The 24,574-nt window shown below is 46.8% G+C and overlaps 5 protein-coding genes across 8 annotated transcripts; 4 read left to right on the top strand and 1 right to left on the bottom strand.

Annotated features, from left to right (window-relative positions):
* The first annotated feature begins 144 nt into the window (after positions 1–144).
* LOC134014096 (uncharacterized) lies at positions 145–3,571 on the top strand. Its single transcript, XM_062453980.1, has 5 exons — positions 145–224; positions 1,595–1,853; positions 2,111–2,144; positions 2,543–2,717; positions 2,980–3,571. Exons 1-5 carry the CDS (start codon positions 182–184, stop codon positions 3,318–3,320), a joined length of 852 nt encoding a protein of 283 aa, XP_062309964.1. The 5' UTR covers positions 145–181; the 3' UTR covers positions 3,321–3,571.
* A 516-nt stretch (positions 3,572–4,087) lies between these two features.
* b9d2 (B9 domain containing 2) lies at positions 4,088–5,707 on the top strand. The gene is made up of 4 exons (XM_062453981.1): positions 4,088–4,207; positions 4,604–4,712; positions 4,852–4,977; positions 5,361–5,707. The coding sequence occupies exons 2-4, from the start codon at positions 4,625–4,627 to the stop codon at positions 5,672–5,674; spliced, it is 528 nt and encodes a 175-aa protein (XP_062309965.1). The 5' UTR covers positions 4,088–4,207; positions 4,604–4,624; the 3' UTR covers positions 5,675–5,707.
* Positions 5,708–7,107: 1,400 nt separating this feature from the next.
* On the top strand, positions 7,108–11,951 carry LOC134014094 (transforming growth factor beta-1 proprotein-like). 2 transcript variants are annotated; one of them, XM_062453977.1, is made up of 7 exons: positions 7,108–7,594; positions 9,204–9,476; positions 9,626–9,703; positions 9,789–9,936; positions 10,394–10,541; positions 10,882–10,992; positions 11,423–11,951. In XM_062453977.1, the coding sequence occupies exons 1-7, from the start codon at positions 7,240–7,242 to the stop codon at positions 11,468–11,470; spliced, it is 1,161 nt and encodes a 386-aa protein (XP_062309961.1). In that variant the 5' UTR covers positions 7,108–7,239; the 3' UTR covers positions 11,471–11,951. The 2 variants fall into 2 exon arrangements, with proteins under 2 accessions (XP_062309961.1, XP_062309960.1); XM_062453976.1 differs by having other exon boundaries at positions 10,391–10,541.
* A 127-nt stretch (positions 11,952–12,078) lies between these two features.
* cbr1l (carbonyl reductase 1-like) lies at positions 12,079–14,491 on the bottom strand. The gene is made up of 4 exons (XM_062453978.1): positions 14,109–14,491; positions 13,599–13,779; positions 13,371–13,494; positions 12,079–12,726 (listed from the first exon to the last, which is right to left on the bottom strand). Exons 1-4 carry the CDS (start codon positions 14,392–14,394, stop codon positions 12,487–12,489), a joined length of 831 nt encoding a protein of 276 aa, XP_062309962.1. The 5' UTR covers positions 14,395–14,491; the 3' UTR covers positions 12,079–12,486.
* Positions 14,492–14,996: 505 nt separating this feature from the next.
* LOC134014092 (cullin-5) lies at positions 14,997–24,086 on the top strand. 3 transcript variants are annotated; one of them, XM_062453974.1, is made up of 19 exons: positions 14,997–15,087; positions 15,770–15,879; positions 15,985–16,084; positions 16,413–16,589; positions 16,828–16,969; positions 17,293–17,438; positions 17,665–17,745; positions 17,832–17,925; positions 18,411–18,541; positions 18,706–18,813; positions 19,361–19,425; positions 19,584–19,716; positions 20,021–20,152; positions 20,285–20,408; positions 20,540–20,715; positions 21,054–21,215; positions 21,737–21,855; positions 21,971–22,094; positions 22,441–24,086. In XM_062453974.1, the coding sequence occupies exons 1-19, from the start codon at positions 15,064–15,066 to the stop codon at positions 22,633–22,635; spliced, it is 2,343 nt and encodes a 780-aa protein (XP_062309958.1). In that variant the 5' UTR covers positions 14,997–15,063; the 3' UTR covers positions 22,636–24,086. The 3 variants fall into 3 exon arrangements, with proteins under 3 accessions (XP_062309958.1, XP_062309957.1, XP_062309959.1); XM_062453973.1 differs by having other exon boundaries at positions 17,832–17,970; XM_062453975.1 differs by lacking the exon at positions 14,997–15,087 and adding an exon at positions 15,394–15,412 and having other exon boundaries at positions 17,832–17,970.
* Positions 24,087–24,574: the final 488 nt, after the last annotated feature.

Raw genomic sequence — 24,574 nt, 5'->3', positions numbered from 1 at the left:
CTCTCTCTCTCTCTATCCCACCCTCTCTCTCCCTCTCTCTCTCCCTCTCTCTCTCTATCCCACCCTCCATCTCTCTCTCTATCTCTCTCTCTCTCTCTATACCACCCTCTTTCTCTCTCTCCCTCTCTCTCTCTGACTTCCTCTCCTGCTGTCTCATCTCTGATGGGGACTGACTGTTAACATGAGCGTTTCAGAAATACACCGTGGGACTCTTCGCAAGTACGGTGAGAAACATCGCTTCGTTACGATGAATAATACTTTTATTTAGCTGGTGCTGTTATCCTAAGCCGACAGCACGCAGGGGATTTGAACCTGCGAACTTTTGATCAAATGCTCTGACCGCTGAGTTATCCTCTCCTTATTCAGTCATGAAACGTGTGTGTCTGTGTTTTGCGAAGGCTTTGAAGTGAGGGGTTCGACGTCTCTAGAAAGAGTAGTTTTGTGTTTTTGTCAACATCCAATGTCATCACTAATTGGTTGTGTTGCTGTGAAAATTCACGTGCAGCTCTTCGATAAAACACAATTTATTTCTATTTTTCGATCGATGTGATATTGTTAGCATTTCTGTGAACTTGCATAAAAAACTGTTTTACACGACTGACACCTTAATAATGCATGAGTTGACTTTTCTGAACTGAAGTTTTGTATTCAGTGCAGTATACTCATGCAGCACACTCTTCCATACAAAGCACCGTAGAAAATGCGATTGGAACCTGTAACCATTTGGTCTGCAGTCAAACGCTATCCCACTTGGCTATCCCCATCTGATCACTGAGTTGAGCAAATATCCTAAAAGCTAGCTTCAATGGCACCAGAGCAGCATATTTTGAAACATCAACCAATATTTAACAGCGCCTCTCCTTGTTGAGATGGACCCTGAGAGAAACTCAAAGATAAACAAGGCAAATGAAGTCACACCAAACTGGACTCCATTACAGCTGTTTTCAGTCTCAATCACTCCGCCTGACTGGAACAGCTTAGAACTGAGCAGCATGTCTGAGAGTCTAGACTCTCTCTCTTTATATGCGTCTCTCTCTTCTTCTCCGTGTCTCCCTCTCTCTATCTCTCTCCCTCTTTCTCTCTCTTCCTCTCTATGTCTCTCTCTCCGGCGCTGGATCGTGGAAATTGTTTTGTGCGACCTGATGCTCACAGCCCTGTGTCTGTGCTGCAGGTATGGGGTCAGGATCAGCGCTGTGTCTGTGCTGCAGGTGTGGGGTCAGGATCTGTGTGTTCTGGTTCGTTCGGGCCCTGGTCAGCAGGAGCTCAGAGGCCCAAGCCCATGTCCTCATGCCCCTGATCCTCTCACCATCTGACTCCCTCTAATCCCAGCGGATGAAAGAATGACAGAGGGGCAGAGAGATGTGTGTGTGTGTGTGTGTGTGCGGAGGGGGGGGCGTTGTTGTGTGTGTATGTGGTTGGGTGTTTAATGCGGCCTGATCCTAAATCACCCCTCCACCCTTGAGATACTAGACTTTTTTTTTAAACTCTCTTGCTCTCTATCCCACATGATCTGGGAGGTTTAGCGAGAACCACGCAGACAACAACAGTTCTCTCTTCTCTTCCGCCTCTGCCTCTGTCCATCCACGCCATCCAGGTGGATTCGTGTTCAAACAGTGGAAGGAGAGGTGCTTGGTGTTGTCCGCTGAGGGCGTTCTTCTGGTGTGTCGCGATGCAGCGTCTCTTCCAGACCAGACGGTGGCGCTGCAGGGAGGCTGTGAGGGCATCGTGGAGGGCAGGGAGATCCTGGACCTCCCGAAGCTGCCCTCCGGGGGACGCAGGGACTGCTGCTTTGCTCTCGTCCTGCCTCTCGACAAGTTCCTGCTCCTGCTGACTGACACGCCTGAGGAGTGCTGGTGAACAGGGGAGATAGAGGAGCTGGACTGGGGGGCCGGGGTGGGGGGGGGGGGGTTCTGCAGGGGGGAGCTGGCCTGCAGGGTGGAGCTGGGCTGGGGGTGGGGGGGGAGCTGGGTGTGTGGCTTGTTATCATTGTGTTGTCCCTTAACATCACCTCCGTTCAGATAACTTTGTAAAAGTAAGATTGTGTTCTACTAACTGTCTGTACACTGAGCTGAGGAATGAGAAGTAGCTAATTGTTTTATTCTTTCTTTAGCCAGTGGCTTAACATGCTCAGGAAGGTGAGAGAGGTGAGTCAGTTTTATCTGAAAGTCTTATCATCTACATCCTGTGGTTGTAAAATATGCCTTTGTTCTTCAGTATCGGTTCCTAATCAAATCCACTTTTAATTGTATAGTATTTTGACAATCAGAATCACAACTATGGAAGCAAATCAGTGACAATGTTTTGAATTTTAAAAAATTGAATATTAAGTATATCAATTTTAAAGAGGTGAATTCGGTGGTGTTTAAATTTCAATATAAAAAATTCTAAACATGTCACTGATTTGCTTTCATACACAACGTGCATCGCGTTTGCTCACAGAACACAGATATCCAGAACAATAAAAATCACCTTTTAGAGGAGCATTTCAGTGAGGGATCGATCCCATCTCTCAGCTCGCTCACCGCGGTCCTCTCCTCCCCAGAGTGTCTCGACGTCGCGCTCCTGCAGACGGCACCTGACTCAGCCTCCCTGCATCACAGACAGAGATCCGCTTCCAGACTACGTCACCGAGAAAGACCCTCAAACTCCCCCAGTTAGCGACACAGAAGCACCGTCACCGGGCCCAAGCACAGGAGACGCCATACAGAAGGAGAAGGGTATTTCATGAAGGCCTATCATGCAGGCCTATTCCTGACATTGAGATGACTTGCGTGCTTTTATTATGGTAATTGATGAAGAGTGATTAGAGATGTACAGGGTGATTTACATGATGTATACATATCCTGTGCCCTGTGCCCTGTGTTTTTGGTTTGTAATGTGGAGTTATAAATGTATACGGTTAAGGAATTATGACAAATGAGATTTAACAGTCCTCCATAATGCTACCTCTGTGTCATCTCTTACACCCTCCACCCCCAGTCAAGAAATCCCCGCGGTCAAAGAGGAACGGGTCTGGGCGGTCGTCTGGTTGCCTCCGCCACGGCACCAGCAACGACGCTAAAGCGGTCCGGGCAGTTTACCTGCTGATGGGGGGCGCGGCCGCGTCCTCCGCCATGGGCTACCTCGGCGCCGGCTCTTCCTCCAACCTGGAGACCAGGGCTCCCGACCTTCCGGTGGCCACAAACTTCTCCGAGATAGGCTCCGGAGGGGCGTACCACACCTGCAGCCAGACGGCCGACTCACCCCACTTCCACAGTTTCGACTTCGAGGCGGGAGATTCGGACTTCGACGCCTTTGACTGTGGCGGATTTGCATTCTAGTGGCCTGGGACTGTCTTGGGGCGTTTTGAGTTTGGCAGGCAGAAGACTTTCAAGTCCTTTATCTTATAGAACACAATTGATTCTTGGTGATATCTTCTTTCTATGTGATACACGTGAAACTATGTATGGCACCCAGTTTCTTGACACTTTAAATGCTCTCTTGATCATTTATTGTGATTGTGCAAATGTAACTGCTGTGTGGTTGTCTTCTATCCTCTGTGTTCCATCACTAACATCATAGGGATGTGAGTGACAAGTCTGTAAATATTATCGTTTTTTTATTATACTGTTTTAAAGGAAATTAAGAAATACAGGTTTACGTGAATATCATGATAATGTCCCAAAAGGTCCCCTAAAGTTTCTATTTATAGATATGTTTTACTATCCTACATCTTTTAAAACAGAGAGCATAGGCTCTTAACTTAGATGATCGTTTTGTGACCCACGTGCTCTGTGATGATATAGTTGGTCGTCTTGTTTTGGCTGATTTTCAATGTTCTAATCTGATAATCTAAATTAAACATCAGGGACATTACGTGTTCGCTTTTTTCTACGTTGCTTAGAGGCAATAAGCCTACTGATTGATAAAACAACCCATTTCTTTGCATGTTTCAAATTGCGTTACACAATATTTTTTTTTAATGCAGTATACTTTTAAATGAACCACAGCAAGCCACAGTCCACTGTCCTGTGTAAAACAAGGATACACGAAGTTGTAAAATAGAACAACCAGTTCCATTCAATATAACACTTTACTGGAGGTCAATATTTTGAAATCCGCGTTTGTTTCGCTTGACTACGAGACTATCCGTAGTTTCCTGTTAGGTTGCCAAGGAAATGAGGATCATTGATGGTGGCTTTGTAGCTAATCTGAGTGAACATTTGAGGTTTGACTTGACTTGTATTTAATTGTTTTACCAAACATGAAGCCATTTTTGTATTAAAAGGAAGTATTAAAACATTTGAATGCATTAGTCAGCAGTTTAATGTGGACTTGGAAGCCTTGCTAACGTCTTACTTGTCGTTAAATTGTTAGCCTAGCTGGGCTACTGTAGCTGGTATCTGGCTGGCCTGGCAGTCTACAACCCTCATCCGTGTGTGTTTTTACAACCTCAGCTGACATATCGTACCTAATGGGTTGAACATAGTTTACATGCATACGACATTAGCTAACTAGTCAACTCCATACTTTTATCGTAAGTAATGTCCGCTTTGGTTTGCATGTTACTGGCTCAGTTCAACTACAGCAAGCCAATGGTTAGCCATGTGTTTATCCTGCCCAGGGAAAAGAAGCCGGACTGGCAATGGCAGAGTTACACATTATCGGTCAGATCGTCGGGGCCAGCGGCTTCCCTCAGACTAGCCTGTTCTGCAAATGGGGAATTCACACAGGTATGTATTTGTGCTTATTCATATCTGGCAAGTTAAGTTACGCAGTCAATGCGTGGACTTGAAATCTTACAGTGCCATACCGCACGAATGTCACCGCTTTCTTAAGTATCCAATGACACGCTTATCTGTTCGTTTACAGGAGGGGCCTGGAGGCTTCTCTCTGGCCTGAAGGAGGGTCAAACTCAGGTTGACCTACCTCAAGCAGGAGATATGGCCTACTGGAGTCATCCCATTGACCTACACTACACCACCAAAGGACTTCAAGGTAGGACTTATGGGCTAGATCCCATTGAACCTGGCATGTTAACCACTCACTCAAATTGCAGTTGTTTTAAGTACTAATGAAGCATCCTCGTTTTATATTACACGCAATCCTGTCCTGGACGCCAGGTCTGTGATAGTGCTGTTTATTTACATGTAGTCATTTAGCAGACGCTCTTATCCAGAGTGACTTACAGTAAGTACAGGGACATTCCCCCCGAGGCAAGTAGGGTGAGGTGCCTTGCCCAAGGACACAACGTCATTAGGCACGGCCAGGAATCGAACCAGCAACCTTCAGATTACTAGCCCGATTCCCTAACCACTCAGCCACCTGACTCCCTATTTCTTCTAGACTAACCCGTCCTGCTCCTCCGTCTCTCCGTCCAGGCTGGCCCAAGCTTCACCTGCAGGTGTGGCACCAGGACTCGTTCGGGCGCTGCCAGCTGTACGGCTACGGTTACTGCCACGTGCCCTCCAGCCCGGGGCACCACCAGGTGCGCTGCGTGACCTGGAGGCCCCAGGGCACCTGGCAGGAGCAGCTGAGCCAGGCCATCGTGGGGGGAGGCCCTCAGCTACGCTCCCCAGACCTGGTGTACAGCGGAGCGGACAGGTACCGCCTGCACACGGTGGCCATGGGGACCGTGGAGCTGGAGCTTGGTGTGATCATGCGACACTTTGAAAGATACGGCGTGGAGAGCTGAGACGATATAGCACGACCGGCACGGGGGCGCGGAGAAGGGCTGGGGGGGGGGGGGGGGGGGATCAGGTGACTTGGACATCGAAGTAGGTGAAAAGAACTGGTCGGATGGGATTGTTTCGCCTTGGAAGATTTGTTTTGGGGGCGTACTTGTTGAGGGTGAAACCTCAACTGCTTGTCTTGACCTTTTTTCTCCACAAGGGGGACAGTGAGCCTTTCAGCACCGTCAGCCTTTACAATTTGTCCCCACAATTCACTCGTTCCTCATTTCACAGCAACTACTAATATTTTAACCAATGCAAAACAGATTTTATACTTTATAGCCGTTTCTTAGTTTTTTTTTGTACTTTTCTATAACTATTTTGGTGTTTTGATATAGTGAAATTATGTAAATAAAAATACACACTTGCATTCCAAAGTTCTGTGCCAGTGATGTTTAACCTGTTGACCAACAATGAACGAACGTTGTGTTATAATTAGCTAGTTATAACAGTTGATGAGCGATGATTGTGTCTCTCCCTTCGGCCAAGCTGCGCGAACAAGCAAACATTTGAAGCTGTGTTTCACAATGCCGCTTTTATTGTCACTTCCTGTATCTTGTTACTATTTAAGTTGAGACAGGATGCGGAGACGAGAAAATAAGGGTTTGGTAGCGAGCAAGGGGGAATCAAAACACCAATGCACTTATTGTATTTAAATGATTCCGATAGTGTATGCATGTTGTTGCTTTGATTTCCCGCGGTTAGTTTAGCTAGTATAGTCATCAGACGGGCCTGCTTAACCTGGCTACAGCCAACATCTGTGAGAGAGAGATAGAAGATTTATTAGTTAAAGGAAGTTAATCAGCTTTTTATATAGACTGTGTCTTTGTGTAAAGGCAGACAAGCAAGGGAGATGTCAGCTTACATCAGTTAGTTTTTCTTTTAAGAGGTTTAAGGAGGAGACAAGCGCACCAAAAATACATGTAATTGAGATGATAAATTAAACTGTAAACTAAGCTGGGAAGGAGGATGTTTTTTTTCAATTTCTTGATATAAACCATCCATCTATGGGTACTAATGAACCATTTAGCGTCAACACATTGATGCTTTGAAGCATTCCAGATTAAGGTGTTTGGCTCTTGATGGCATGGTGGATCCCCGGGGTGGCCACTAGGGGCTGCTGTGTCTGCCAGACAGTCCACGGAAGGCACCCTGCCAGGGAGCCAGTGAGTGAGTCAGTCTGGGCTGAGCTTCTGGTGGTGGAGGTGGTGATCTCTGTGTGGTGCTTCACTGTGGTCTGACCACCAGTGTCTGTGACTGTCTGGCCGAAAAAGCAGCTTCCCTGGCCAGAGTACTTTGTGTCGGGAGACTGCAGCAGAGGTGTAAGAAGGCAGGAGAGAGAAAGAGAGAGAGGGAGGGAGACACTAGGAAACAGCTCAGAGGGGTGGGGGGGGTGGGGAGGGAGGGCGTGTTTGTCGACATCGTCTCCGCCGGGCGGGCTGAAAGAGAGAGGCTGCGAGACACCCGGAGGCCTTCCCAAGGGCTGCCCACGTTCCTCCCTGCTCCGACCGGGACGAGCCGCGGCGGCATGAGGGCCGGGTGCGTGCTGCTGGCGGCCGTGGTGCTCCTGCAGTGTGCGCGCCAGAGCGGGGCCTTGTCCACCTGCAAGTCCCTGGACCTGGAGTTGGTCAAGAGGAAGCGCATCGAGGCCATCCGGGGACAGATCCTGAGCAAGCTGCGGCTGTCCAAGGAGCCGGAGGACGACAGGGGCGAGGAGGAAGAGGAGGAGGAGGAGGAGGACGTCCCCGCGTCGCTTCTGTCCCTCTACAACAGCACGGTGGAGCACAGCGGGGCGCAGGCCCGCACCTTGGCGCCGCGCTCCCCGGACGAGGACGGGGAGGCTTACTTTGCCAAGGAGGTGCACAAGTTTAACATGACGCCGAGTGAGTATTCGCACGCTGTGCGGTTTCTATCCCCAGCAGGAAGTCTACCTACCCACCCACACCTCGACTTCCTGTTGATACAGAAACTCTTTCATGCCGGCGTCGGTCTTCTCTGTCTGCCCTTTAAACAGTGGATGGGGGAGGGGAGGTAATTGGTTTAATTTTCTGATGATTTGATTGGATTGTAATAGGCATGTTTCATCTGGGTGTACTCATGTCATTGATTCAGCCTCTGAGATCCTGCATAGGTGCCGTCCTTGGTTGAAAACTAGAATTTATAATCTCATGTTTTCGACGAGAACCATCCGAAAGGCTTTGGGGTTGATGTGTTTTGCACAGAAGGGTTTCAGCACGAAGAAAGAAATCCCATGGTTTATAGAGCTACCAGTCAGACCAGCCGATGTGAATAGAGGCTTCTGATCTCATTTTAGCATGTCCACCTCACGTCAAATTTTGTGGATATGATGCAGATGACATCCGTTTGAAGTCTGGTCGAAGTTTCCGACCGAACAAATATAGAAACTGTAGTTGGCGGCGAAAACATTTTAGGATGCAAATTTCTGTAATTACGTCCTTCAGATAAGGTTTGTTGACTAGAAATGGGTGTTTCCCCTTCGTCGGTTTTACTAAACTCACTGCAATCTGTCTGTTGTGTGTGCAAAACCACAAGCACACTCAACCTTTTACCTCTCCCTCCGACCAGATGCTTCCGTCCTCTCCTCTCAATCCTTCCCCCTTTTCTTTTCTGCACGGAATGACGGCATAAATCTCGCGTCGTGTGTTCTGGTTGTCAGTGAGAGACGTCTGGGCAGCTCAGGTTTACGTTAGCAGCGTTTAAGAGCGTGGTCTCTGATTAAGGCCCTGGTCGTTGTGGTGGGGTTAGCTTAATGCTCTGCGGTGATGCAGGCCTGGTATGATCTTCAGCCCAGAGTAGCTTCACTTCCTCGTCGGTGCTTTCGATATGTAATTATTGTCACAGACTCACATGGGTAATTTTGGTGATGGCAGATAGTTTGTCAGATGGGGCCAAAAACTGAAACAGAGTTTGGCACTCTGTATGTTTTTTCTTTCTTCCCCAGACTAAAGTGTTGCTTTAAGAAATCTGGTTTGACTATAGTCAGTGCTAGTTCTTCTTTCCTGTTCCTCTTTACAATTCACACATGTATTTCAACATGTGTGTTATTTTTTGTGGTGTCTGTTAATGCCCAGCCACAAACAGGCAGGACTGCCACGTAAATGAAGTCCCACCGGGCTTTCGTTTTGCAGGTCCAGATATTTTTTTGCAGTGATGCCTCACCCACAATTTCTCTACAACAGGGGTCTCCAACTCTGATCCTGGACAGTATTCCACACATCAACCAACATTAAAAAATCGAATCAGGTGTGCTACAGTAGGTTAGTGTCGAAGCCAATCCCTGCAGTAAGGCAGCACTCTAGAGACCCCTGTATAGTACGTGCAGTGAAAGTCTTTACATTTACCAGACGCTCTTATCCAGAGTGGCCAGGAATCGAACCATCAACCTTCTGATTATTAGCCCGACTACCTAACCAGCCATCTGACCCCTGTCTTTGTGTGACAGTGACAGTCCACCTGCTCTGTTTCTCCCAGCTCATGATGCGTACCAGAACAACAGGATGTGCTTCAACATCTCTGATATGCGGGCCACACTGGGGAACAACAGCCTGCTCTCTCAAGCAGAACTGCGCCTGCTCATCAAGAACCCCACCATGCCGCCCGGCGCCGAGCAGAGGCTCGAACTCTACAGGGGCAGAGGAAAAAAATCCCGCTATTTGGGCTCGCGGTTTGTCTCGAATGTTTCGGCCAATCACTGGCTCTCTTTCGACGTCACGCAGACCTTAAGCGAGTGGCTGCAAGGTCCAGGTGAGACAGGAGGGTTTCTGGGTAATACAGATAACCTGTCATGAGTATAGACGTGAAAAACATGGCTTTACCAAGATGCCATTCATGTGAGATGAATATGACACAGTTGCTCAGCGATTGCTTGATATCTTTTTTTTTTTTTTTTACAGGAAAAGAACAAGAGTTCGAACTGAAATTGCCTTGTGAATGTGGACAGGAAATGCCGCATTTTCAATTTACTGTGTCAGGTAATATCACAATACTACAATCTCACAAGTTTTGACAGTTGAACCTCAGACCAACCTAACTGAATCCTCTGTTTCCTGTGAACAGGGATATCCAATGAAAGAGGAGACAAGGGAGACCTCCAACTGAGGATGCCTAGGCCTCACATCTTAGTGATGTCACTTCCTGTGGAACGTCACAGCCAGCTAACCTCTCGCAGGAAACGCCAGACAACAACAACGGAGATGTGCACAGAGTGAGACTCTCACACACAAACACACAGTCTCTTCTCACACACACACACACACACACACACAGTCTCTTCTCACACACACACACACACACACACACACAAACACAGTCTCTTCTCACACACACACACACACAGTCTCTTCTCACACACACACACACACACACAGACACATACACACACACACACACACACACTCTCTTCTCACACACACACACACACACACCTTTAGTGACCAACAACTATTCCGGTATTTTGTCAGGGAGTCAGGTGGCTGAGCGGTGAGGGAATCGGGCTAGTAATCCGAAGGTTGCCAGTTTGATTCCCGGCCGTGCAAACTGACGTTGTGTCCCTGGGCAAGGCACTTCACCCTACTTGGAATGTCCCTGTACTTACTGTAAGTCGATCTGAATAAGAGCGTCTGCTAAATGTAAATGTAATGTATTTTCTTTTCTTCCAGTAGCACTGAGAGCTGCTGTGTGCGAAGCCTCTACGTAGACTTCCGGAAGGATCTGGGCTGGAAATGGATCCATGAGCCAACCGGCTACTATGCCAACTACTGTATGGGACCATGTACCTACATATGGAACACAGAAAGCAAGCACTCCCAGGTATAACAGACATAATAGCATGTTTGTAGAGTCTCTGGTACCAGACGGAAAGCCTGTCGTCACTCCAAATTAGAGGCTAGTTACCCAGCTTACCAAGGGTGTTGCCTGGAAAATGAAATCTAGTTTAGTTTTTTTAGTTGTTTTTTTTAAATGTCAAGACTGTCTGGGTAGGATTGATCTGTTTCACTGTGGCACCCCCAGTCCATTGTGGAGAAGTATTTTGATGTATTATTGTTTATTTAGTCATTTATTTATGATTATATATACATAAAAAAGTGACTAGTAATCAGTCCATCATGTTGCGTGTGGGTGGCGAGCTGAACGGTCTTCTCTTCCACAGGTTCTGGCTCTGTACAAACAGCACAACCCAGGTGCATCTGCTCAGCCCTGCTGTGTGCCACAGCTGTTGGAACCGCTGCCCATCCTCTACTACGTAGGACGGCAGCACAAGGTCCGGTATTCAGGCCTATTTAAAACAATTTAGCGTACTCTACGGTTTTGAAGTTTTCAGCCGTTCGATAGCTTGCGTTAGCTAGCTATCTTTTGTCTTTTATCTTTTTGTTATTTAGAATCGATTTTAACAGACCGGGAAGGCAACACGGATAGTAGCACAAGGTCTGGGTGGAAACCACAAACGTTCACATTTCATTCAGTTATCAGATGCTTTGATCCAGCACGCCTTGTAACTAGAGGGCTCATAGAATATATATAGCGAGAGATCAAGGATCTAGAAGTGCATGGCTGAGCCGTATTTCAATGTTGTTTGTGGTATTTTATTGAAAGGCACGAGAATGTTAAATCAGTCTTAATTGAAAGCTGTCCGGAAAAGAAATGGTGGATGTGTCCATGACAACGTTGGCTGAATGTGTCTCTTTCTGCAGGTGGAGCAGCTGTCTAACATGATAGTGAAGTCCTGTAAGTGCAGCTGAGATCGATATCCATCTCACTTCATCCTCCGAGCTGGTGGTCCCCAGAACACCACTGTCTTTATCAGTGTGTCGCAACAAAAAGATTTAGGACACTTTCAGGAGATTAGGCCATTTACCAGAAGCGTTTTGAAGTTTGTCTATGTACTAGTTGAGTTTACTTTGTCAAGACTCCAACCAATTTTTCAGTCGTAGTTTTTAACTAGCTGTGTCATGGCCTGTGTGGGCCAGCTGGGGTCATGTTTTGTTTTCAGTGCTGGTTGTATCCCTCTATTATCCTGAACACTTCCTAAGGAAGCTAGAAGTAAGTACAGCAGAGAAGATTGAGCTCAAAATACTGAATGTATGATGCTTCGTATGTGTATTGCTGCCTTATCTATTGTTGATCAAATTAATCATTTTATGTAAATCAATCCCTCTCAGTTCAAGATTTCATTCATTCATTTTTTTGTAGCTGAATAAAAAGATAGTGAATTTGGAATAAGTGTCAAAGTACTTTATTTTTGTAAACACCCTTTGTGTTTTTATACAGGGACTCCTCTGGTCTCTTGCGCCCTCTAGTGGCCAAGTTAGTAAAGACGCATTCACAATATAGAGACGCAATTCAAAGGCACCTTAAAAAGCAGTGTATTGTGGAATGTCTTCAAAAACATCAAAACATGGTACATCAACACATTCAGAGGACAATTAAAAAGGCTTTTTGGAACGTCACCATCCTGAGATAGAAGTCATGAAGGAATGAAACCACAAGGCCAATGTTTTCTCTAACACTCTACTGTAGGCTACATTTACATTTAGTCATTTACATTTAGTCATTTAGCCTACCACAGTAGGCTACTGTGGTACCTGGTAGGTAAATATGAACAATGTAAAATTAACAGGCTGGGCTGTGTGTGCATCTACCCTGATACAAAAAAAGCATATCAACGATGGAATCAATGGATGGCGTTGGATGTGTGACATCCACAAAATTAATCAATAAGGATCACGATTCAAATTATTCTCTGCCGTGTACGCCCCTACCACTCCTGGACGACCTTGTCCCACACCAGATGCCCGTGGGGTTCCTCGGTCCCCACTGGGAGCAGGGCAAGGTAGGTGGGGGTCTGGGCCCCCTCCTCTGGGCTCTTGGGGGCCTTGTCACCAGCCATGTCAGTGCGGACCCACCCTGGGCAGCAGGCGTTGAGAAGGACTCCATCTCCAGCCCTCGTCTTGGTTAGCTCGTGTGCCTGGATCATCGACAGCACAGTCACTCCGATCTGAAAGAAAAAAGAAAATAAAAGATGATTAATTTCATGACCGCAACTGTGTATTTTTTTGGGGTTGGGTTGTTGGGTACGTTCCAAATGTGCAGTTGTGAAACTCGGGTGCGGTTTCAGAAACTTCATTCATGCAATTCAATTATGTTATTTGAGTAAAATGTCTGCCAACTGACACACAGGTCATAGGGTTTAGCAAGAGCTCAATTTAAAACTGCCATCCAAAGCATCTGGATATTTAGTAGGGAGTCAGGTGGCTGAGCGGTTAGGGAATCGGGCAGAAGGTTGCTGTGTCGATTCCCGGCCGTGCAAAATTAAGTTGTGTCCTTGGGCAAGGCACTTCACCCTACTTCCCTGTACTTACTGTAAGTCGCTCTGGATAAGAGCGTCTGCTAAATGACTAAATGTAGTAGAAAGGAAGTCGACGCTGGCTTTAGGAGTGGGCATACCGCCTAGAAGGTGTGACACAATGGCTGTTATGAAAAATGTGTACTATAACAAGGATTTGGCTGAATTGGCTCTTTCCACGCTAAGACGTAGGTATATCCTACTGTATTTTCACAAAAGAGAAAATCGGATAGAGTCTGTGTGCAGTATGCACCCTTAACTAGGTCGTGATGTGGACTACATTGACTGTCCATTACCTTCGTGGTGCCATAAGCGGTGTTCGGCCACCCTTCCGCTTTATGGCTACCCTTCTGAGCTGCCGTTACAAACTCGCCCATCAGACCGCACAGCTCCTCCTCAGACAACTTCGGGTCTCTAAACCTTAATAAAAATAATACAAAAAGAGGTGAAATAAGATCACCTTTATGATATAAACAGGTAACTTGTGATGATGTTGAGTGAAACGATTGTAGTATTAGGCCTACTTGGCTTGAAGTTGAGGGCTACATTGATCAAGGGCCCGCTTGCTGACGAAGCTGGATATGTTGACCACCCTCGCGTTGGGTCTGAGGATGGGAAGAAGGGCGTGGGAAACCCACAACGTGCCCCAAAAGTTGGTCCGCATTGTAACTTCAGCCTGCTCCCCAAACGGTTCCGTTGCGTCATCTGGGAAGGAGATGGATTTCATAGTGACATTTTATACTTCATTCAGTTGCCAGACACTTATCCACAGCGGCGTACAGATAGCGTATGCATAGTTAGCCACGCATGCCAGACGCTTTTATCCAAAGCAACGTACAATTTACAGCCAGCGGTTACGACCATAGACTGTAGTTCACAGACAGTGGTCGCTTTATATCAACCTAGGGTTTTATACACAAACAGGGAGTTCAATAAATCATGTTTAGTCTATGTATGGTTCTCGCTAATTATACCACGTTAAAAGAACGAAAGTCACACAGCGAGGCTCACGTCGCCGTGTAGGGTATCCTTACTTTTAAAAGCAATCCCCGCGTTGTTGACCAGCACATCCAATCCTCCATAAATGTTCTGCAGAAAGTCACGAAGTTTCACAGCACTTCCTTGATCACAGATGTCCAGATGTTGGAAAGTTGCCTTAAATCCCTCGGATTTAAGCAATTCCACGGCCTCTTTCCCAAGTTTCTCATTTCGGGCAGTAAGGATTATGTCCCCGGGAAACTTCGCCTTGCAGAGCTCTTTCACAATTGCAAATCCAATGCCTTTATTGCCACCGGTCACGACTGCAACTTTCTTCGACATTTTCTCTCTGAATGTGCGTGTTTACAGTTAAGAGTGGCTTGGTATTATAGCACTTCGGATTCTATAGTCCAACCCAACGACTACTCCAATCTCACCCAATGATCTAGCTATAGATAGCGTAGCAGCCTTGAGAAAACAAAAGAATATGCTTAGTCACGATGATATCCTCATCCAATTTTCATAATTTTGATATACAAAATAAACGAGGTTGCAATGGTGGGAGGTTGAGATATCTATATTTACCGAATCAAATTACTTTGCAATCGATGTGGCCATGGCACAGAACAATAATATGAGAGCAAATGAGAAATTTGAAGAAAGCTGGGTTGTGACGAGGTCACTGTACTCCGGTTGCGTTATGGATCTGCATTAGCGTACAACTATAAAAACAATTCTGCTTATGAATAAACCATTTGACTTTTAAATATACTTTTTTATACCCATAATAGAATGCCTAATAACATTTTTGCAAGATACGGCGGGACATAAACCTGATTATTATGGCCATTGGAAGCATGGGAATATTAGGCCTACTGATTCTTCAGATCCAGTCTACACTACGTTTATTTTAAACTACGTTTACCTTTATTTACATAATGCATGACGTTCACAGGCAGCGTGATAGGATTGATTGTCGCGAGATTGTGCGAGGGTATAGGTTCAGTAAACATGGCGACGTCTAATTTGCTCAAGGTAGGAGACTCTTCAATTCAATAAGCTCAAAAGCATTTGTAATGATTGGTTGCAATTGCTGTCTGTTTCGAATAGTGGTATTACTTTTGTTGGTCTTGCTTGAGACTTACCTAAAACCTGGCAGTCCCGTCTCCAACTGTCTCTGTGCTAACAACTGTAACAGTGGTTAAGCCTGCTATCTAGCTAGCTTGCTAGCTACGCCAGTAAACATGGGGCCGACCAGCACATAAGCCAGTTAGCCATCTAGCTCCTGTCGAGCTGAATTGCTTTTCCTAACGCGCAACGATTTCTACACATACATTTCGTTGATAGTTGGTAGTTGTTAGTAAGTAAACATTGTTCAACGTTAGACTGTGTCTTACATTGTGCATGCTAGCGAGCTGCCAGGAGTATATTTGTAAACTCTCTCTGTCAGTGTTCATGTGTCTGCATAGACTCTGAGAATACAAGCATCTCATTCGCATGCTCAACATCGGTTGTGTGTTGTTGTTGTCAGAATGAAACAGTGAAAGAGTGTTCCTTTTAAGGTACTCCGAGTGGGAACCAGGAGCCTATTTCAGTTGTTTCAAAAACGACTCCTGTCAGTGTCGTTATTAGACAGCCTAGCTGCATAATACTAATACAGGCCACATGCATATCCATCGTATAGTGGATCAAACCGGCTCTTCTCTTCTTAACTCAGAACAAAGGCTCCCTCCAATTTGAAGACAAGTGGGACTTGATGCGCCCAATCGTCCTGAAGTTGCTCCGACAGGAGTGCGTCACCAAACAACAGTGGTTTGACCTTTTCTCGTGAGTATAGCTCCGTTGTTGATATGAGAAACGTCATGCCTGAGAGATGACGTACAACGCAGTAGCCATAGGGTATGTGTAAACGACCTTTTCCTGTTACCGTAGAGACGTCCATGCAGTATGTCTTTGGGACGACAAGGGTCCAGCCAAGATCCACCAAGCCCTGAAAGAGGACATTTTAGATTTCATCAAGCAGGCACAAGCGGTAGGTCCTTCAAGCTTGGGAAAAGTCTATGCAAGGATTCGATAAGTCGTCACTGGCAACACACTTATCACCCAGAGCTTAGAACACGTACCCATGGTGCACTCGCTGTATTAAACAAGCCTACATGTCTTCGCTTCATTTGTTGTCTCCCTAAGTAAAGCCTGGTTTATGCCTTTTGTAAGCATGCTAAAAGGGACATTATTTGTTTTCCACCTGGTGACATACTCACCTCCATGTGTACATTTGGCTCGATAGAACATTGCAAGGTGCTACTGCCTTTTCGTGACCCGGAACTGTCGTGACACGGGCGCTGTGCTGTCTCCCACAGCGAGTGCTGAGCCACCAGGACGACACGGCCCTGCTCAAGGCCTACATCGTGGAGTGGAGGAAGTTCTTCACCCAGTGCGACATCCTGCCCAAGCCCTTCTGCCAGCTGGAGATCACCCTGATGGGGAAGCAGGGGAGCAACAAGAAGTCCAACGTGGAGGACAGCATTGTCAGGAAGGTGAGGAGGACAGCGATGGGGAAAAAAGAGAGAGAGAGGAAGGAGGATGATGGAGAGAGATGGAGGAAGATGAAGAAGGAGGAAGCATTTCTGATTTATATAAACATAACAGGGATTGGGGGGGTTTATGACTTATAACTACTACTGCTATCAAGTTTGGGGTCATCACTTAAGTGAGATAATTCGCTCTGGTCTCTCCTCTCTCTCCCCTCTCTCTCTCTGTGCCCGCCCGCGACAGCTCATGCTGGACACCTGGAACGAGTCGATCTTCTCCAACATCAAGAACAGGCTGCAGGACAGCGCCATGAAGCTGGTCCACGCCGAGAGGCTTGGGGAGGCCTTCGACTCCCAGCTGGTCATAGGGGTCAGAGAATCCTACGGTGAGAACCAGGAAACTAGCCTCGTTCTCCTAACGGAAATTTGATCTGCAGTCTAAGCACTCAGCTGTGCCTATCCCCTTCTGCATGTAGTACATTTACATTTAGTCATTTAGCCGACGCTCTTATCCAGAGCGACTTACAGTAAGTACAGGGACATTCCCCCAGAGGCAAGTAGGGTGAAGTGCCTTGCCCAAGGACACAACATAATTTTTCACAGCCAGGAATCGAACCGGCAACCTTCTGATTAAGAGCCCGATTCCCTAACCGCTCAGCTACCTGACTCCCTAGTAACCAGGGGTGCTCTTCTTCCACCTCTCCTGCAGTGAATCTGTGCTCTAACCCGGATGACAAGCTGCAGATCTACAGGGACAACTTTGAGAAGGCCTACCTGGACTCCACTGAGAGGTTCTACAGAACACAGGCCCCCTCCTACCTCCAGCAGAACGGAGTCCAGAACTATATGAAATACGTGAGCCCTCGGCCTTCCTCTGTCGTAAAAGAGACTGATCGTTGTGTACTAAGTTTTTTGTAATGTGTACATTTCTTTCGGCCCTCTTTCCCAGACAAGCTGACCAGCCTTTGTTTACTTTCTGATAGAAATGTTAACGTCGATATTCTTTCCTAAAAAAAAAAAATGTCTTTGTTGGCTTATACAATGTTTTATTTGTATTTGATGTCTTTATTTTCCCAAACAGGCAGACGCCAAGTTGCGAGAGGAGGAGAAGCGGGCGCTGCGGTACCTGGAGACGAGGCGAGAGTGCAGCTCCGTGCAGGCGGTAAGTACTGCCCCCTACCTTCACACGGTAACACGGTGACATCGAGCCGGGACGAGTCATTTGCGTTTTCTGGTCCCCCGCATCAGCTCATGGAGTGCTGCGTGAACGCTCTGGTGACGTCGTTCAAGGAGACCATCTTGGCAGAGTGTCCAGGCATGATCAAACGAAACGAGACAGAGAGTGAGTACGGCCGGAGCACTCCAGCCAAAGGCACAGCCAGCTCAGGTTTGCAAAAGAAATGTCATGTCCGTGCCCCCACTTCCTGTCCGTGACTTCACTTCCTGTCCGTGCCCCCACTTCCTGTCAGTCCTCCCTCCACCGTTTGATGTCAGCCATACGTACAGGACTGTATTCCTTTATATCCTTGACGTCAGTATCTGACCTACACCCAAGCACATCAGGAACATGCCAGTAATCCCCAGTGTGTCCTTGTAGATTAAACTATACAAACATATGTGTGCATTTTTGCATATCATAAATGTATTAATAGTATTGTATGCATATAGTTTTTAGTATTGAGCGTACATTTAGTATTGAGCTAAACTGATGGCTGCAAGCCTTTTAGTCCGGGTTATCACCACTACTGTGCAGTGCCGGTGCTGTAGATGTGCAGGGCGACCTGGGCCTCCCCAGGACAGATGTGTGACTGTGTGGTTCCTCCGCAGAGCTGCATCTGATGTTCTCGCTCATGGACAAGGTTCCCAACGGGATCGAGCCCATGCTGAAGGATCTGGAGGATCACATCATGAACGCCGGCCTGGCGGACATGGTGGCGTCCGCGGAAACCATCACCACGGTGAGGGTGGCCAGCATGCGCACGCACGCACTGTCTCTCACACACACACACATTCAGTCAACAAGCGATTTAAAATTCTACAGAAACAAATCGAAAGATACGTCACTGAATTACCTGTGTGTGTGTGTGTGTGTGTGTGTGTGTGTGTGTGTGTGTGATTACAGGACTCTGAGAAATACGTTGAGCAGCTCCTCACTTTGTTCAACCGCTTCAGTAAACTGGTGAAAGAGGCTTTCCAGGACGACCCCCGCTTCCTAACAGCCAGGGACAAGGTAGGCTCCACCCCCCTCTGTCTCCTGCCAGCACGCCAGTATCCTGCTAGGCTCCACCCCCCTCTGTCTCCTGCCAGCACGCCAGCCTTCCAGTATCCTGCTAGGCTCCACCCCCCTCTGTCTCCTGCCAGCACGCCAGCCTTCCAGTATCCTGCTAGGCTCCACCCCCCTCTGTCTCCTGCCAGCACGCCAGCCTTCCAGTATCCTGCTTTAGAGATCAATCATTAAAAAATAAAAATAAAACTATACTACTAAAATTTAGCAGACCACAGTGCCCTCTGGTGGCCGATACACACACTTACATTTACATTTAGTCATTTAGCAGACGCTCTTATCCAGAGCGACTTACAGTAAGTACAGGGACATTCCCCCCGAGGCAAGTAGGGGGAAGTGCCTTGCCCAAGGACATAACGTCATTTTGCACGGCGGGGAAATCGAACCGGCAACCTTCTGATTACTAGCCCGATTCCCTAACCGCTCAGCCACCTAGCTAACCCTGATGGTCGTTGTGTACCATTTAACAAATACCCGAAACGTGTTTTTCCAGGCTTACAAAGCGGTTGTGAACGACGCCACCATTTTTAAACTTGAACTGCCGTTGAAGCAAAAAGGGTAAGAGAAAAACTCTTCTGGTTACCACAAGAATATTTACACAATTTTTGTAAAAAATAAAAATAGAATACTGAATTCTTCAAAGAATTTGTATTTGACCTGTATGTGGTTTTCATTTCTGTCCTGACTCTACCTGGTCTCCCTTCCTGGCGGGTCAGTGTGGGTCTGAAGACCCAGCCTGAGTCTAAATGTCCAGAGCTTCTGGCAAACTACTGTGACATGCTCCTGAGGAAAACCCCTCTGAGCAAGAAGCTCACCTCCGAGGAGATCGAGGCCAAACTGAAGGAAGTTGTAAGTGCGTGTTTTTAAACGTGGACTTTGTAGGGCCGAAAAAACGCTCAAAACTGGTAAATCGGCGTGGCTAAGGGCCTCAGTCGGCCCCTGGTCATGAACGTAGACTCTGGGTGTTTTGTTTATGGTGAGTATGGGCTCAGTAGAAGACCTCCGTGACTTTGAGAGGGCAGATGTTGATGCTCTCGGGTTTTGGCGGGAGCCACGGTGACATCAGAGTGACATCAGAGTGACATCAGAGTGACATCAGAGTGACATCAGAGCTACCTGTGTTTTCATGTCGATCGTTTGTGTCTGCGTCTAGCTGCTGGTTCTGAAGTACGTCCAAAACAAAGACGTCTTCATGCGCTACCACAAAGCCCACCTGACCAGACGCCTCATCTTGGACATCTCAGCTGACAACGAGATCGAAGAGAACATGGTGGAGTGGCTCAGGGTACGGTGTGTGTGTGTGTGTGTCCGTCCACATAAAGCGCTTGTATAACACAGACACTCGAGGAAGGGGTGTGTGTGCAGTTTTTTCCTCGCGTGGCAGCAATTGGCTAATTTCGGTCACGTGTCCTCACAGGAAGTCGGGATGCCTGCAGACTACGTAAACAAGCTGGCAAGGATGTTCCAGGACATCAAAGTGTCGGAAGATCTCAACCAGTCTTTCAAAGAGATGCACAAACACAACAAATTGGCGTTGCCAGGTAACAGACAGCAAACTGCCTCTACCAGGACCTAACCCGGGTCAGGACCCGTGTGCTGTCCTGTCGGGATCTCACTGCATTTCTCATGTATTTCTCAAGATGCTGTGTGTGTTTGCTTGCGTTCCCACCAGCCGACTCGGTGAACATAAAGATCCTCAACGCCGGGGCGTGGTCCCGGAGTTCGGAGAAAGTGTTCGTCTCGTTGCCCACGGAGCTGGAGGACCTGATCCCGGAGGTGGAGGACTTCTACAAGAAGAACCACAGTGGACGCAAGCTACACTGGCACCACCTCATGTCCAACGGCATCGTGAGTGACCTGCCTGAAAGCAACAGCTGCTCCTGGCATGCTGTAGCACTGTGTTTAGAAGGAGGTATCTCCATGGAGATGGTGTGGAGAAGGTCTATGAATGCTAAATTATCAACAATAATTCGACTTACTGTCCCTTGAGGGGACATATTAGCATAGTTGCTATTGATGTTGAAAAAAAGAAAGTTGGTTTGAGTTGGTTTTTTACTTATAGAGGTTCTTTAAAATGTTACCCCTGGCATTATGTTACAGATCTCACACACAGTTTTGAATTTGTGAAACATTTCTTTGGTCGAAACATCTAAATGTTCTTTCACTGCACACCTCTCTCTGGTCAGATCACCTTCAAGAACGAGGTGGGGCAGTACGACCTAGAGGTCACGACCTTTCAGCTGGCCGTGCTGTTCGCCTGGAACCAGCGGCCCCGGGAGAGGATCAGCTTCGAGAACCTGAAACTGGCCACGGAGCTTCCTGACGCTGAGCTGAGGCGCACACTCTGGGTGAGGGGCTTCAGGGACGGCACCCACTTCCTGTTTCCTGTACCGTAGAGTTTAGTAGAATCCTCATCATTATAAAACAGTTGGGTTCTATCGACTTATTTAGCTGTTTCTGATTGGACGAGAGACGTTCCATGAGTTGAAATATCCCAGGACATACCAACTCGGACTTTTCACAGCTAATAATAAATCACTCCGCGATGAAACATTCGCGTTGATACAAATAAGTAACCATAACAACTCATCAATGACGCAAACCTATAAAATAAAATGCTATTATTTTTTCTACCTTTCAAAACTTATTTTCGAAAATATTTTTCAAACCATTCCACAACTTTTTTTAATTCTTAAACTAAAAGTTAGTTGCGAGCCCTCGGTACATTATTAATTGTTTTTATGAAATAAAAGAAAAGAAAGAAAAAAGGTATCTGGGATCTTAACAAATATATCATTGTTTGGGCTGGGTATTTTAATTTTTTTCTTTACTAAACTTCCTCCTCTTCCCCCTCTCTCCTGTCCTGAAGTCCTTAGTGGCGTTTCCTAAACTGAAAAGACAGGTGCTATCGTACGACCCCGTCGTGGGGTCACCCAAAGACTTCTCAGAGGGCACGCTATTCTACGTCAACCAGGAGTTCTCACTCATGTAAGATCTTTGAAATACCAAAGGAAACGTCTTCTTAATTGGTTTACTCCAAAAAGTGTGTGTCGTGCATGTAGAGTATATTTAGGTTGTTGATACTTAGGGTTCTTCACCGCAGAAAAAACTCCAAGGTCCAGAAGAGAGGGAAGATCAACCTGATTGGCCGACTCCAGCTCACCACTGAGCGAATGAGAGAGGAGGAGAACGAGGGAATTGTCCAGCTCAGGATATTAAGAACTCAGGTAGGAGTCTCACCGCTTTGTCAATAAATCTATGTTGGACCATTTCCAAGTTATCATCGTTTTATGTGCAGGTCATGATTATTAATCGTTGATCATCTTCATTGCCAGATATCTGCTGTTTTGTTAGAGACATTGACTTGGCCCACACACACACACACATCAACCTGTCAATATTACTAGGAGGCATTTCATCTCGATCATTGTACTCGGCTAATATCTACTGCTCTGTTATTAATATTGACTTTCTCCTCCCTCCCTCCCTCCCTCTCTCCCTCTCTCTCTCTCTCTCTCTCTCTCTCTCTCTCTCTCTCTCTCTCTCTCTCTCTCTCTCTCCCACCACCACCAGGAGGCCATCATCCAGATCATGAAGATGAGGAAGCGCATCAGCAACGCCCAGCTTCAGACGGAGCTGGTGGAGATCTTGAAGAACATGTTCCTGCCCCAGAAGAAGATGATCAAGGAGCAGATGGAGTGGCTCATCGAGCACAAGTACATCAAGAGGGACGAGATGGACATCAACACCTTCCTCTACATGGCATAGCGAAGCACTCTGGGTTGTTGCTCGCGGCGACAGCGGTCAGCCTGGGTGGGAGGGGGAGGGGGGAGGGCTCATGCCTGACGGACAATTTAAACATGACCAGGCCCCGCCCCCCCCCCCCCGCACCCCTCCTCACCCTCCTCCCTTTTCTCGTGTAGGGATAAACCCTTGAATTATTGACTGAGAATTGCAGGCTTATTTTTAAAAAAAACGAAAACGAACAACAACGAAACTAACTGGTAACTGGGAATCCTTGCCTTACAATTGAACAAAAGAGAGAAGTGGGTTTAAGCAGCGTTTTCCAGTTGTTCTGGGTAGAAGACAGGATGTGGCCTCCATCTGTTGCCATGACGTCCTCCCCGCGCCCCGGCCCCCCCCACCCGTCCCCCCGTCCACAGACCCAGAGTTTTTTATGGAGCTGGGATCCATTGTGTCTCTAAAGGCGTGAGGCAAAAGACTGTTGGTTCGTGATGTGTGGTGTTCCGGGGAATTCCGTAAATCCGGATTCTGAAAGTTCAGAACCAACCGGGTCACATGACTCAGAACAAACATCGGCTCCAGAATAACTAAACAAACAACTGAACCAACATAGCTAGCAAACTGTGGAAATTAGATAATCCTGCTTTACTGGATTAAGCCCCCTATAGTACAGTTAAATCAGGTCAAGCCAAATCCAGGCAAGAGGAGACAAGGCCAGTCATGGTACAGGTGGAAACTTGTGTCCCCCCCCTGCCCCCCCCCTACCTTGCCAGACATATTTGTTGTGGTGGAGATGACGAAATTCATAGCACTAATGACAATGACTCGTTCCACATAGGTCAGTAGTGGTCTGGACGCTTTGTGAACACGGTCTTGACATTGTTACAAACACGGCAACAGGCACACTGACTCGGTGGACAACGTTTTCCAAAATGGACTGATCTTATTTTCCCAGGACTACTTTAAGACGGACACTGATGGGAAGGCAGGCTGATGTTGGGCTGTTGTCAATTTCAGTTTTAATGTTATATTACAATTTTACAGGACCGAAAAGGAACAATCAATTGGTTGGGTGACATAAAAATTCCCCCGACTAGTATGCAGGAGTCCTACAACCATCCCTACATGCTCCGTAATAACCTGTGTAGAGGGTTAAGGTACTGTAGAAGGTGGAGCATTTTAGCGTTCAGCTTATACAGAGAGAATGCAAGAACTCTGTTCCACTGTGTCACAAATCTAAGGGACAGAGCGAGGTCTGGATATGGAGTTTGAAAGTCGAAGGCTCATTTTTTTGTTATGAGAGGATGTTAAGCAGGTGCCCTCCTCCTCACCCTGTCACCAGAGAGGAGCAGGCCCCGCCCTCCTCACCCTGTCACCAGAGAGGAGCAGGGAGTTACCAGGACAGTGAGTAAAGCGGTAACTGCCATGAGTGTACAAAAAAAAAGATGTGAAAATGAGATTAAATAAACAGCACCTTATTAAAAACTAGTTTTGTACAATTCCTCCTATAAGATAGTGTTTTGCCCTTTGATGATTGTTATTGTTACAGATTTCGGCCACAAGAGTGGGACAACGTGCGTTTTTTCATGTATAGTATATGTTATATAGTACAGCCAACTATCCTGTACAAATGTTACAGTTGGTCGAATCCTCAAGATAACTCTCCACAACACAACTTGAATTTACGTGAGCAAATGTGTTTGCCTATTAGCCATAATATTCTCGACTTGAGTTTTTAATGAAGCGTGAAAAAAAAACAACAGTTAATGTGCTGTGTATCTCATTCCAAACACGAGAGCAGGTTAAAAGAATATCTTAAATCTACTGTTAGAGAAAAGTGTGCAATTAGACTGCTGCAGCCGGGGAACCCCTTCAGCCTGACCACGTATGGACTGAGTGTGTACGCGCGCGCGTGCGTTCAAGAGACAACACCGGCTGCACATGCTCAGTCTGCAGCATCTTA

Source organism: Osmerus eperlanus, chromosome 27, assembly GCF_963692335.1.
Source record: "Osmerus eperlanus chromosome 27, fOsmEpe2.1, whole genome shotgun sequence".
In the NCBI taxonomy this organism is placed as follows: domain Eukaryota; kingdom Metazoa; phylum Chordata; class Actinopteri; order Osmeriformes; family Osmeridae; genus Osmerus; species Osmerus eperlanus.
This window is presented reverse-complemented; position numbering and strand designations above follow the sequence as displayed.

Bases quoted from the DNA above. Each gene is read 5' to 3' on its own strand.
- LOC134014096 (XM_062453980.1), top strand. From the start codon at position 182: ATGAGCGTTTCAGAAATACACCGTGGGACTCTTCGCAAGTACG. The intron at 1,854-2,110 runs GTGAACAGGGGA...TTCTTTCTTTAG, and splicing joins GACACGCCTGAGGAGTGCTG to CCAGTGGCTTAACATGCTCA. The intron at 2,718-2,979 runs GTATTTCATGAA...CTCCACCCCCAG, and splicing joins CGCCATACAGAAGGAGAAGG to TCAAGAAATCCCCGCGGTCA.
- b9d2 (XM_062453981.1), top strand. From the start codon at position 4,625: ATGGCAGAGTTACACATTATCGGTCAGATCGTCGGGGCCAGCGGCTTC. The intron at 4,713-4,851 runs GTATGTATTTGT...GTTCGTTTACAG, and splicing joins CAAATGGGGAATTCACACAG to GAGGGGCCTGGAGGCTTCTC. The intron at 4,978-5,360 runs GTAGGACTTATG...CTCTCCGTCCAG, and splicing joins CACCACCAAAGGACTTCAAG to GCTGGCCCAAGCTTCACCTG.
- LOC134014094 (XM_062453976.1), top strand. From the start codon at position 7,240: ATGAGGGCCGGGTGCGTGCTGCTGGCGGCCGTGGTGCTCCTGCAGTGT. The intron at 7,595-9,203 runs GTGAGTATTCGC...TGTTTCTCCCAG, and splicing joins CAAGTTTAACATGACGCCGA to CTCATGATGCGTACCAGAAC. The intron at 10,542-10,881 runs GTATAACAGACA...TCTCTTCCACAG, and splicing joins CAGAAAGCAAGCACTCCCAG to GTTCTGGCTCTGTACAAACA.
- cbr1l (XM_062453978.1), bottom strand. From the start codon at position 14,394: ATGTCGAAGAAAGTTGCAGTCGTGACCGGTGGCAATAAAGGCATTGGA. The intron at 13,780-14,108 runs GTAAGGATACCC...TCTCCTTCCCAG, and splicing joins CGCGGGGATTGCTTTTAAAA to ATGACGCAACGGAACCGTTT. The intron at 13,495-13,598 runs GTAGGCCTAATA...ATTTTTATTAAG, and splicing joins AGCCCTCAACTTCAAGCCAA to GTTTAGAGACCCGAAGTTGT.
- LOC134014092 (XM_062453973.1), top strand. From the start codon at position 15,064: ATGGCGACGTCTAATTTGCTCAAG. The intron at 19,426-19,583 runs GTAAGAGAAAAA...CTGGCGGGTCAG, and splicing joins CTGCCGTTGAAGCAAAAAGG to TGTGGGTCTGAAGACCCAGC. The intron at 20,409-20,539 runs GTAACAGACAGC...CGTTCCCACCAG, and splicing joins CAACAAATTGGCGTTGCCAG to CCGACTCGGTGAACATAAAG.